The sequence below is a fragment of the Bufo bufo genome, chromosome 6 (assembly GCF_905171765.1).
Source record: "Bufo bufo chromosome 6, aBufBuf1.1, whole genome shotgun sequence".
Classification (NCBI taxonomy): domain Eukaryota; kingdom Metazoa; phylum Chordata; class Amphibia; order Anura; family Bufonidae; genus Bufo; species Bufo bufo.
In genome coordinates this window covers 123,319,592-123,333,220 of record NC_053394.1, presented here as the reverse complement: position 1 = coordinate 123,333,220, position 13,629 = coordinate 123,319,592, and the positions used below count along the sequence as shown (strand labels likewise).

The 13,629-nt window shown below is 43.0% G+C and overlaps 1 protein-coding gene across 3 annotated transcripts in view; it reads right to left on the bottom strand.

Annotated features, from left to right (window-relative positions):
- The window catches only part of LOC121006119 (WASH complex subunit 2A-like), a 131,883-nt gene that overhangs the window by 40,361 nt on the left and 77,893 nt on the right, over nt 1-13,629 (bottom strand). For all 3 annotated transcript variants that reach the window (XM_040439047.1, XM_040439049.1, XM_040439048.1), the window contains exons 16-20: nt 10,014-10,106; nt 8,920-9,024; nt 7,250-7,372; nt 5,241-5,392; nt 2,746-2,833 (exon numbers count right to left, since the gene is read on the bottom strand). In XM_040439047.1, coding sequence (XP_040294981.1) covers nt 2,746-2,833; nt 5,241-5,392; nt 7,250-7,372; nt 8,920-9,024; nt 10,014-10,106 — 561 coding nt within the window. The remainder of the gene's footprint in view (nt 1-2,745; nt 2,834-5,240; nt 5,393-7,249; nt 7,373-8,919; nt 9,025-10,013; nt 10,107-13,629) is intronic.

The following is a 13,629-nucleotide window of genomic DNA, read 5'->3' as shown; positions in this document are numbered from 1 at the left end:
GGTTGAGGATGGAGTCAAGCTCAACTCCCAGTCCTACTGCCAGTTTCTCGAAGACACCTTCTTCAAGCAGTGGTACAGGAAGAAGTCTGCATCCTTCAAGAAAAACATGATTTTCATGCAGGACAATGCTCCATCACACGCGTCCAAGTACTCCACAGCGTGGCTGGCAAGAAAGGGTATAAAAGAAGAAAATCTAATGATATGGCCTCCTTGTTCACCTGATCTGAACCCCATTGAGAACCTGTGGTCCATCATCAAATGTGAGATTTACAAGGAGGGAAAACAGTACACCTCTCTGAACAGTGTCTGGGAGGCTGTGGTTGCTGCTGCACGCAATGTTGATGTTGAACAGATCAAAACACTGACAGAATCCATGGATGGCAGGCTTTTGAGTGTCCTTGCAAAGAAAGGTGGCTATATTGGTCACTGATTTGTTTTTGTTTTGTTTTTGAATGTCAGAAATGTATATTTGTGAATGTTGAGATGTTATATTGGTTTCACTGGTAAAAATAAATAATTGAAATGGGTATATATTAGTTTTTTGCTAAGTTGCCTAATAATTATGCACAGTAATAGTCACCTGCACACACAGATATCCCACTAAAATAGCTAAAACTAAAAACAAACTAAAAACTGCTTCCAAAAATATTCAGCTTTGATATTAATGAGTTTTTTGGGTTCATTGAGAACATGGTTGTTGTTCAATAATAAAATTAATCCTCAAAAATACAACTTGCCTAATAATTCTGCCCTCCCTGTACTTTATGTCACATTTATCAAACGTCTCATGTTGTTCGATAAATATGTCTTATCCTTAAACCTAACACTTTAGTCTAGAAAAGCTCCTCCAGTTTTCCTACTCCACTCTCCTACCAGTGCGATTTTTTATTTTGCAACTTTAAAAAAAAGTCTTAATGATAAATCTGGAGTGAAACTCATTAACATAGCTAACCACACCCACTTTCCCACCCACATTGCAAAACTGGAGTAAGTGGTATAAAAAAAAGAAAAAAGTCGCAAAAGCCCTATTTTGCAACTTTTTGAACCCAGAATTCTGGAATGAAGGTATGATAAATCTGCTCCAAGTCTTCAGCCATGACTAGAAAAATCAGCCCAGGACAGGGTTTTGCCATCTCCCTTCCTACAGGATGCTCCGACCTTGTGCTGAAAGCCACCAAAGAGGGCCCGCTGCAGAAGTATGTGGGGATGGGAAGTATGACTGCTGGGGATGGGGTCCTGCTGGTCACTAATGATAAAGGATGGTGTGATGTGAGCACTGGGGAAGTGGGAGGTAATTCTAGCAACCAGCAAAGTGGAGAGGAGAGCGGGAGATACGATTTTTACTATTTGGGCGGGCGAGCGCTGCTATGACTTCTATTAGAAGGACGTTATATTCATCTCATATATTCAGCTATACATTTACACAAATACATGCGTGCACACGACAGTATTACTGCAATTGAGTTATCAAACATTTAAAAGTGCATTTAAACCACCTTTCCTACCTGTAATGTAGACAGCTTTAGTGAGACTTCTGGCAATCTTTGTTTTTCACATTGTGTTTCAAGATTACATAGGGGAGATGTGAGCATGGGGAGGCTTATTTTTGGTGTCTTATGTGAGCACTGCAGAGGCTTATTTTGTGGGTCTGATGAGGATTTGGGGGTCTTATCTGAGCTCATACTACCCCCATGTCAGAAAAGACCCCCAGATCAGTACTTTAATAAAATAAAACTGTGTAGGAGGCTTAGCCTACCTCTGCTCTGAAGACTGTGACGCCCTCTCCACAGTGATCTGACGTGCACAGCGTCAGTTCAGAGAGCGGGCCTCCGCGTATTAACGGGGAGGGGGGCACTGCGCCACCAATGACAATTAACCTTTAATACAGATACAGGAGGCGGGTGCCGGCAGAATCACATAGCCGACACCTGGCCTCTATGACGGCGCTGCGATCCCCAGCGGTTAACCCCTCGGGTGCGCACCTAACTGGCTAACTGCCGCGGATCTCAGCTACCTCTCATAGAGGTCGGGTGCGGGCTATATGATTCTGCAAGCAGGCACCCGCCTCCTGTATTTGAATAAATGAGTGAGTTAACTTCATTGGTGGCAGTGGCCACAGCCCCTCCCCTCCTCTGTGTTCTCACTGGTGGCAGTGGCAGCAGCACAGGAGGGAGGGGGACTGCTTTCTTCTTCCTTCTCCCCTGTGCTGCTGATATTTCGATACCCAAGACATCCCTGGCCCGCTCCCCTGCGAGCCGCATATGTAGAGGAGACCGCGCTCCTCTGAGAGCCGCAAGTGAAGGAGCGAGGAGCCGCGGGTTGGGCACCCCTGCTATATTCTAAAAACTGGCAAGGACGAGGTGAGAAATCTCAAGTAACATTTGAGGATCGACTTGGATTTGAAGAGATATCGCTAAACAGATAATACAAGCATAGGAATTTCGAACCACCTTAGCGACATTAGACGACCTAAAGGACGCCACTTGCTAAGTAAAACTAAATATCTTACCAATTCATGAAAATCTCTTGCTAATAAAATCCCTGCTTATTCTCTAGTGATTAGGGCGTTAATTACTTGGTTGTAGCGATTTGGAAGCGTTCTTCAGGCTACGTAGTGATTTTTTTTGAGTGACAAAATATTGCAATATTCTTCACAGCGTGTTGATGAATGCAGGGCAGCAACTGAGCCACGACAGCGTTTTCTGGCAAAAGCGGTGTTGTTCTTTATCAGAATTGGCAACTTACCAAAGTTTTGGTTATTCCGGATGAAAACAAAGGCTCTTCAGTGCTGACGTCATCTTCAAACAAGAGGGAAACCCGATGAGTCTTCTGACTATAAACGAAGACATACCCGTTAAGGAGGTGCAAAGTAGTCCATTTTCTACAGTAGGCAGGTACTGGAGAGAATGGTTTGTCTGTTTATATACTAAACTTTCAGACTCTTTGGACTAGGACAGGGATCAGCAACCTTCGGCACTCCAGGTGAAACTACGACTCTCAGCATGTACACCTGCTTGGATGTTCTCAGAATTCCCACAGAAGTGAGTGGAGCATGCCGAGTTGTAGTTTCACAACAGCTGGAGTGCCGGAGGTTGCTGACCCCTGGGCTAGGAGAAAATGTCTGTATGTGGGTAAGTAACTGGCTCAGTGATAGAAAACAGAGGGTGGTTATTGGGGTGGGTTCTCATCACGTTTTATGCCTCTGTTTGAAGTATAAGTAAAAAAAAAATATATATAAAAAAATAAAAGGATACAGAAACGCAGCACACCACGTTCTTGTATCCTGCACAGTCTGTTAAAAAAAAATGTATACATTTTTTACATTGGTAGGTTTAGGCTACTTTCACACTGGCGTTTTGTTTCCGTTTGTGAGATCCGTTTCAGGGTTCTCACAAGCGGTCCAAAACGGATCAGTTTTGCCCTAATGCATTCTGAATGGATAAGGATCTGCTCAGTTTGCCTCCGTTCCGCCTCCATTCCGCTCTGGAGGCGGACACCAAGATGCTGCTTGCAGCGTTTTGGTGTCCGCCTGACGATGCGGAGCCAAACGGATCTGTCCTGACACACAATGTAAGTGAATGGGGACGGATCCGTTTTCACTGACACAATAGAAAACGGATCCGTCCACCATTGACTTTCAATGGTGTTCAAGACGGATCTGTTTTGGCTATGTTACAGATAATACAAACGGATCCGTTCTGAACGGATGCATGCGGTTGTATTATCTGAACGGTAGCGTTTGTGCCGATCCATGACGGATCCGCACCAAACACGAGTGTGAAAGTAGACTAAAAAGGATGAGAAAAACGTGATGTGAACCCACCATTAACGGTACCACAGGGGTCACTGTCACTAGTGGGGTAGCACAGGGGTCAGTATTGGGCCCTATTCTCTTCAATATATTTATTCATGATCTTGTAGAAGGCTTGCACAGTAAAATATAAATTTTTACATTTGACACTAAACTGTCTAAAGTAATTAACACGGAAGTGGACCATATACTGTGTATATACTACAGAGGACAGTATTACACTGTGTATATACTACAGAGGACAGTACACTGTGTATATACTACAGAGGACAGTACACTGTGTATATACTACAGAGGACAGTACACTGTGTATATATACTACAGAGGACAGTACACTGTGTATATATACTACAGAGGACAGTATACAGCTACAGAGGGATCTGGATAGATTGGAGGCTTGGGCAGAAAAGTGGCAGATGAGGTTTAACACTGACAAAGGAGGGGCCGTGGAAAAAGGAAGAACAAGCAGAAATTACGGCCACAAGAGGAAACAGGTCTCTTGGAGATGATAGTACAACTGAATGAGACTGATGTGTGGAACAATGTTTTAGTGAATTTGACTGGGTACGCGCCAACACTGGACTGTTCATCGGTCCTCAACAGAGTCCTCACAGTGAAATGGTGGCGAACCTATGTGCATGTCAGCTCTCTTAGCTTAGCAAATAAATCTAGCAGAGCAATTGATGCAATGAATGGGGAGATCTCTGGACCCATGTGAGGTACAGGGCTGGTTCTAGCTTTATTAGAAAGAGATTGTCATGTACTACATGATATCGGACTTTCATTTTTTACATTAATCATGGGCTAATCCATTTAAGGCTAGCCATTGACAATAATCAGCCTTATCAGTTACCAATTTCAAAGAGAACCACAAAATCTAACATCTATGTGGCCTGGAAAACATGTTCTGCCCATTTAAAAGGGTGTTCCGAGATTTAAATACTGATGACATATCCTTTGGATAGGTGGGGGTCTGACACCTGGTACCTCCACCAATCAGCTGTGTGAGAAGACACCGATGCTCTCAGTAGTACCGCGGCTTTCTCTCTGCTCACCAAGTACAGCACTGTACATTGTATAGCGGCTGTGCTTGGTATCAGCTCAGCCCCATAGAAGTGAATAGGGCTGAGCTGCGCCTAGGCCATGTGACTGATGAACGTGTCGTCACTCAGCCTAGGGAAAGCTAGAGAAGGCCATGGCGGTACTGCAAGCGCTCCTGCCTCTTCAAACAGCGGATCGGCAGAGGTCCCAAGTGTTGGACCCACACCGATCACATAATGATGACCTATCCAGAGAACGGGTCATCAGTATTTAAGTCTCAGAAAACTTCTTTAAACAGCTTATCCAATAAGCTAAAACCACCGAAATTTGCAAATAAAATAAAAAACATGCATTTTTTTTAAAATCAGATGATAAAGAAAACACATACCTCTCTTTTGTAATTGCAAAAAGATCATCGTCATCATCAAACAGGCTACGTTTCTGCTCACTCTTCTCCTCCTTCTTGGGCTTTGGAGGAACAGCTGCATCTTTTTTGCTTTTCTCAGTTGGTTTTATGCTGGCAGGTTGAGTGACAAGATCCTGCATGGAACAAAGTAAGGCTACTTTCACACTAGCATTTTTTTTTGCAGATCTGCAAAAACGTTTCCGTTACAATAATACAACCGCATGCATCCGTTATGAACGGGTCCGGTTGTATCATGTCTTCTATAGCCATGAAAGATCAGTCTTGAACACCATTGAAAGTCAATGGGGGACGGATCCGTTTTCTATTGTGCCAGAGAAAACTGATCCGTCCCCATTGACTTACATTGTGTGCCAGGACGGATCCGTTTGGCTTCGCCTCGTCAGGCGGACAGCAGAACGGGTAGCGTTTTGGTGTCCGCCTCCAGAGCGGAATGGAGACTAAACGGAGGCAAACTGATGCATTCTGAGCGGATCCTTTTCCATTGAGAATGCATTATGGCAAAACTCATCCCTTTTGGACCGCTTGTGAGAGCCTATGATGGATCTCAGAAACGGAAAGCCAAAACGCCAGTGGGAAAGTAGCCCAAGGTGAAACCAATGTCTGAAACTGACCTTTTTATTCAGGACTTGCAACATGATGGTACAGGTTTAGTAATCTTACACACAGTGTAAGCTTAGACTGACTGTCTAATCCTGCACCAGATTTATCACCGTCGCCCAGGCTGGATGAGGGATAGACACATTCCCCCTTTTCCGCTAAGCCCTGCCTCTTGTGCATGTTGGGAGAAAAAGGGTAGACACTCTAAAAGCGCAAGATTGTGCCACTTTCTTGAAAAAGATTTTTGACGCAGACACATTTGTAAATCTGGGCCGATGTCTTCTTGCCATATGGCACATCTTTATGGCTTCATGATCTATCTACCTACTCAGGGTTGTCCGGTTTAGGAGCTGACAATGGGAATGATGGTAACCAATGGCTACAAAAAAACAACAACAAAAAAAACACAACTCACCTTGCTGCAGTCAGGGACATGCTGCTCAAGCATGAGACTAATGAGTCCCGGGATTGGCCGCAGTAGCAAGCCATTTCCAGTTAAGCGGGGACTAGCAGTGGCCGAGAACAGGGCAGCGGTGGAGGAATGGAAGGGATGCCGGACAGTTTATTTTTTTATTTTTTTTTGAATCTGTCCACAGGTTGTCATTATTGGGTTTGTTGGCTCTTAGGCCAAATAACCCCTTTAAGAAACATATATATATAAAAAAAAAAAAAGTTAAAAGGGGACATCAAATCTTTACAGTTAAAGGGGTATTCAGATTTTTTATTTTACTTGTTTATAGATTAGTAAATCCTAAACTCTTGCATTTAAACTTCTGCTTGCAAACCTTTCATATAACTGTGCCCTTGTCTGTATCTAAAAATTAAAAACAGCATTATGTGTAATGCATCCATTGGATTACTGGACTAAATTTGGTGTCAGTCATGTGACCCTTACACATGGCATGTGACCCCTGACAATCCGTTAACACTGTCCATGGATCTAACCGATGAACAGTAGTTTATCCAGGAGCAGAACTTACACAGTATTACTGCCTATAGCAACACCATATCGTCATGTCTGTCAGTCTATGCAATTAGCATCTTGGCATCAGGTCTGTCCTGGTTGTGTAAAGGCTGCTCTGATGACACCACCTAGAGACAGGCAGCCATGTTATAGAAGTACACACACAGTGAAGAATTTGTTGTAATAGCCACAACAAGAACCACTAAATCACCATTAGTCCTATTTAGTTATCCCATGTATGTGTCCTGTGTTGACCCAGCACATGTATGCCATGTAACCCTGTTTCTGCCTAAATGCCGAGTTGGGGGGCTGTCTTTTTTCAGTTTATACATTTTGCGGGACTACCGTACTCTATTTTACTGTGCTGACTCAAATGGTGGTACTTAATTCAGAATATGAAAAGTATTACCTCCTCATCACTACTAAAAAAGCCAGATTTTAGATTCTTCACTTCTGCTGGTATGGTAGATTTTTGCACTGGCTTGGAGGCAGCACTTGATACCGCTTTTTCTGGTACTGAACCAAAAATATCCTGGAAAAAAAACAAAAACACTCAGATGAATTAACACAGAAGAAAAATAGATCGGTCTATTATGCTTCGTTTAAAATCTGCCTCCTACTCCTAATCTGAAACTACTGTGGTTAGGGTCATCAGGACTGTTATAGCCCGAAGAAACAGCCTCCTAGTGGCAATATCCATAGCCAAGGTCGCTGTCTCCAACTAAGATGTCGGTTATGTGTCTTCAGACTGGACATGTTATACCTTTATAATAGATTACAATACTTGCAGGATTTTTAATAAAAAATACAGCAAATAAAACCGGCCCTCAAATAAAAAAGGTTGGGGGGGGGGGGGGTTTAGCGGTGATTATAAATAAAAATTAAAGTGCATATAAGAAAAATCATAAAAAGATTCAAAAGCATCTACATTCATAGAAATAAATTTGCAATTATAGCATGCCTTCAGTGAAGGTCCTAAAGGGGTTTTCCCACAATACAAACCTCCATAGGGATAACTACTGATCACAAGAACAGGGGTCCCGTCCCTCCAAATGGATGGAGTGGAGGGTCATTCATGCCCACTGCCTGGTGTAGAAATGTGAATGCTCGAACTGCCAGTTCATTTTCGGAACGGGATCCCGTTCTCGTGATCATGGGGGTCCTAGCTGTCAGACCACCACCAATCAGATATGTATCCTCTGTACTGTGAATCTGGTATACGTTCATATTGTAGGAAAACCCCTTTAAAGGGGATGTCTCACTTCAGTAAATGGCATTTATCATGTAGAGAAAGTGAATACAAGGCACTTACTAATGTACTGTTTTTGTCCATATTGCCTCCTTGTCCGGCTTGATTCATTTTTCCATCCCATTATACACTGCTCGTTTCCATGGCTACGACCACCCTACAATCCAGCACCAGTGGCCGTGCTTGCGTAGTACAGAAAAAAATGCTATATTGTACAAGCACGGCCACTGCTACTGGATTGTAGCGTGGCCGTAACCATGGAAACGAGCAGTTTATAATGTGATAGAAAAATGAATCCAGCCAGCAAAAGAGACAATATAGACAATAACAATACATTAGGAAGTGCCTTGTATTAACTTTATCTACATGATAAATGCCATTTGCTGAAGTGGGATGACCCCTTTAATTAATTATTCTATCCGTTCCTTTAGCCAACACTGAGCCATAGAACACTATTTTCACATGTTAGGAAGCATTGGCCAAAAGAGTGAAAATGCTGGCCTTTTTTCTGTTTGGAGCCTCCGTTGCAGGTTCCATAACATTAGATGGAAAACATAGTGCTGCATCCAAAACTATTTTTCCCCATCAAAATGTCGGACATCTCAGCAGTAACAGACGGTTTCCAACGGTCAATGGGGTCTGCTGTGTACCATTGGCGCCCGTAGTGCGACAGATCCAGCTCAGCGTTGTGACTCCCGTTATATTGCAGGCTTACATTACTTCAGCTTGTGTAAAACTAAATACGACCAGAACAAAAAGGACGAAACAAAGCAACTAAAGACAAAAGAAAATGGAGTTATTCTTTATATAAAAAAAATATAAAAACTTACATCGTCTTCATCATCGAACAGCGATAAGGATTTACCGATCCTGGTCGCTGGCGCACTTGCTGTTTTAGGCTTGCTGCCAGCTTGACTTGGTGAAAACAAATCTGACTATAAAGGGATAGGAATACAACGTAAAAAAAGGGGAATCTTGTCTAAATATTACTATACAAATTTCATTTTATACATTGAAACATTGTGATATAATGAACATGAATGTGTGGAGATTAGTGCACGGTTACATGGGAATCGCCTAAAAAGATATTCTAAAAAAAAATAGCAGTAATAATGATTGTTTTTATGTAATTCACCCTCAAATATGTCAGCTCCACTCTTAACCCCTTAGTGACCACGAATACACCTTTTTACGGACGTAATCAAAGGGGGTTTCACACAGTGTGCTGTCTGCATCCGCATTTCCGGAGCGCGCTGTCGATCTTCCGGTCCGCTGCTCCGGAAATTTTTTTAACATATCCTTTTCTTGTCCGCAATTGCGGACAAGAATAGGCATTTCTATGGGGGTGCCGGCCGGGTGTATTGCGGGTCCGCAATACACTACAGACTTGTGAATCGACCCCAATTCCAGCCACTGCATACGGCCGGGGGAATGCCTCATTTAATAGTCTAATAAGGCGAGGATAAGCGCTCTTTGCTTGTGATGATTTGCTGATGGACTTTGGCTACTGATTTCAAATTACGTTTCACAGTCTACAGGCAATTGCGGTCCCCAATGCACGGGCAACATCCGTGCAGCGGGCCGGATCCATTCAACTTGAATGAGTCCGTGGTCTGTCCGGTGCGGAACAACGGAAAGAAACACCACAGAAGCACTCCGTAGTGCTTACGGTGTTCCGCATCTCCGGAATTGCGGAACCATTCAAGTGAATAGGTCCTTATCCGTGATGCGTGGTGCACACGGCCGTGGATTGCCGATCTGCCGTTGGGCGGTGTGCACGAGGCCTTATACAGTCTTCACAGTGACAGGGATAAGGAGGTTCTGACTGTGAGGAAGATCTCAGGGGGGGGGGGGGGGGGGGGGGGCAAATAAGATATGGTACAAAAGCTAATAAAGTTAAAAAAAAGTTTTGCGGTGACCGTACCTCAGAATCTTCCTCATCGGAGAAGAGACCCTTGGTTTGCTTTTTGATTGGTGGTTCAGAAGGCTGAGTTTTTTCGGCAGGGATCGGTAGGCTCTGGAAGTAAGAAATACTAATTATAGAGAACCAGCAAAAAACATTAAAGGGGTACTCCCATCTTACACATGATGCAGCCATTTCCAGAAAAGGGTTCCACCAAGTCCAGGCAGTAATTAATGGAGAGGATGCTACATGTGCGGGGTCCGCTCCATTCACTTCTATGGGAGTCGAGGAAACAGCTGAGCATACATGACTTCCCTACTCTTACAGAAGTGCATGGGTCGAGCCAAGATATCCGCTGCTCCCTCTCCATTTAATCACTGCTTGGATGCAGTGGTCAGTGGCGTAAAAAGGGGTCTTTAATACATATTTACAGTATAATCTCTGTATTCCCATCCATGAGGACAAATGGCACAAGGCGACCCATACATCTACCTTCACATTATTTTAGATTTTACTGCCCTCTGCCCAGTCAAAAAGAAAAAAAAAAGAAAAACATCCAATGTTCATAATCATCACCTTAAAAGGAATCCGTCACCAGCGACCTCCTTATCCAACTGGTTGCACAGGCACACAGCTGTGTTTCCCCTGATTAAAACCCTGTTTTTCTCTTGTTGCTCTGAGCCTCCATTCCCGAGTTATGATACTCAATATGCAAGTTAGGCATTTGGAGCAACGAGGGCATCACTGTTGCACTTACTACACACAAGCTCCACTCCTTTTTGTGGTCAGCTTCTCACTAGCTGCTTTGATTCACAGGGCGAGGCAGTTTTGACAGGCCAGCCAGGGAAGGTCTGGCCACAGAAAGGAGTGGAGCTTGGGTGCAGCGGTGATGCCCTTATTGCACACCAATGACCTAATTTGCATATTAAGAAAAAGTATCATAACTCAGGAATGGAGGCTCAGGTCAACAAGAGAAAAACAGTGCTTTAATCAGGTGAACCACAGCTATGTGTCGATGCAAACAGCTGTATAGGGAGGTCGCTGGTGACAGTCCCTTTAAAAAGCACATTCACTACTATAAGCTTTTACAATATATCTTTATGTCCGCGAGGATTCATATTGCGTCCAAGTGGTGCTCTCCCTCACTTTCGCTATCGGTGGTTATTCACAGGGTTAATCGCATTGTGTTATATGAGAAACGTAATGTCACTTTAACCATTTCCAGACCGGGCCTAATTTTGTAAATCTGACATGTGTCACTTTATGTGGTTATAGCTTTGGAACACATTGTACTTCATGTGAATGGTAAATTTGAGTCAATATGTTTTACCTTTATTTATAAAAAAAATTATCCAAAAGTAAACGAAAATGTGAAAAAAAATTCACTGTTTTCTAAATTTGAATCTCTCAGCTTTTAAGACAGATCGTGATGCCTCATAAAATATTTATTAGTTAAAAGGGTTCTCCGGGCTTTTAATATTGATGACCTATCCTCAGAATAGGTCATGCCAGCGCTGACTCCTCTTCACTGTTTACCTTCTCGCCATCGCCTCCTCTTCAAACAGCTGATCAGCGGGGGTGCTGGACCCCCACCGATCTGATATTGATGACCTATCCTAAGGATAGGTCATCAATATTAAAAGCCCTGAGAACCCCTTTAACATTCCCCATATGTCTTTTTTATGTTGGCTGAATTTTGGTAATGTAATTTTATTTTTTAAGGAAGCTAAAAGGTTTAGAATTTTAAAAGCAATTTTTGAAATTTTTAAGAAAATTTCCAAAGTCAACTTTTTTAAGGACCAGTTCAGTTCTGAAGTCACTTTGTGGGGCTTACATAATAGAACCGACCAATAAATGACCCCATTTTAGAAATGACACCCCTCAATCTATTCAAAACTGGTTTTAGAAATGTTGTTAACTCTTTAGATATTCCACAGGAATTAAAGCAAAATAGGAGGTGAAATTTCAAAATGTCACTTTTTTTGCAGATTTTCCATTTTAATCAATTTTTTCCTGGAACACATCAAGGGTTAACAAAACAAATCTCAATATTTATTACCTTGATTCTGCAGTTTGCAGAAACACCTCATATGTGGTCGTAAACTGCTGTACGGGCACACGGCAGGGCACAGAAGGCAAGGAGCGCCATATGGTTTTTAGAGGGCATATTTTGCTGGAATGGTCTTTGGGCACCATGTTGCATTTGAAGAGGCCCTGAGGTACGCCCACATTGAAAACCCCCAAAAAGTGACTACATTTTGTAAACTACACCACTCAAGGAATTTTTAAGGGGTGTATCGAGCACTTCACTCAACAGTTGTTTCATAGATCACAAGGAATGAGAGAAAAGAACGCAACCGGCACTGCTAGTTAGTTCTCACACTGTTAGACCTGGAGAATAGTGGGGACCCTGAGGTACAGACACACATGCAAAAATCAGAGCCTTTAGACAAGGAATTAAATCCACGTTTACCCCCCCCCCCCCCCCCCCCCCCCCCCTTGTCGGATGGAGGCAGTCTGGATCTCTTTTTCAAGCAAGTCATGAAGGAAACCAAAGCATTGATATACCCACAGACTCAGTCCAATCTCAGTGTGGGAGAGCACAGGGCTCTGGCTTGGCTTGAGAAGTGTAAAGAGATCATAGTCAAACCAGCCGACAAGGAGGGCAATGTGGTAGTTATGCATAAGACATATTATATGCGAGAAGCCTATAAACAACTTAGTCCCCTTACCTCAGACCCCTTACCACGGCCGAAAAGCTCTATCCCCAATTCCCTATTAAACCTGTGTGGTATATAGTACCCAAGATCCATAAATCGCTGGTGAACCCACCTGGGCGCCCCATAGTGTCAGAAACGGTTCTCTGACCGAACCCCTGTCCCAATATCTGGATTGGATGTTGCGCCCAGTGTTAAAGGGGGTCCCTTCCTATTTGGAAGATACCACCGATTTTTTGGAGGCTTTGAAGGATGTACAATGGCAGGACGGCTTTTATTTAGCCGCGGTAGATGTGGAGAGTCTATACACCAGGATTCCACAGGAACTGGGGATAGAGACGATTAGGGACATCCTGCGCAGAATTAATAAAAGTGACGAATATGTTGATTTTATCACAGAATCCCTCTTATTCATATTGACACATAATGCTTTTACTTTTAATCAGGAATGGTTCAAACAATTGTCAGGCACAGCAATGGGGAAACCTGTCTTATGCACCCTTGCTAATTTATTTTTAGCTATTTTTGAAGAGAAGTATATCTACACTGTCCAGAATCCATTCATTCGATATATCAAGGTTTTCCTTCGATATATCGATGATATATTCATTGTCTGGACAGGTGATCAACATATGTTTAGTGCATTCGTGGAATATTTGAATCAAGCCAACAATATGAATATGCGGTTCACCAGCACAATCAGTGCGGAGGAACTGGATTTTCTTGATGTCAAGGTGAGGGTTAAGGATGGTCGGCTAAACTCCACTATTTATAGAAAGGTTACATCCACGAATGCACTACTACATTACAAGAGTTATCACCCACCCCACATAAAAACCGCCATTCCTTACGGCCAATTCATGCGCCTTGCTAGAATTGTGAAAGATGACACTGAGTTTAAAGAGCAATGTGGAGACATG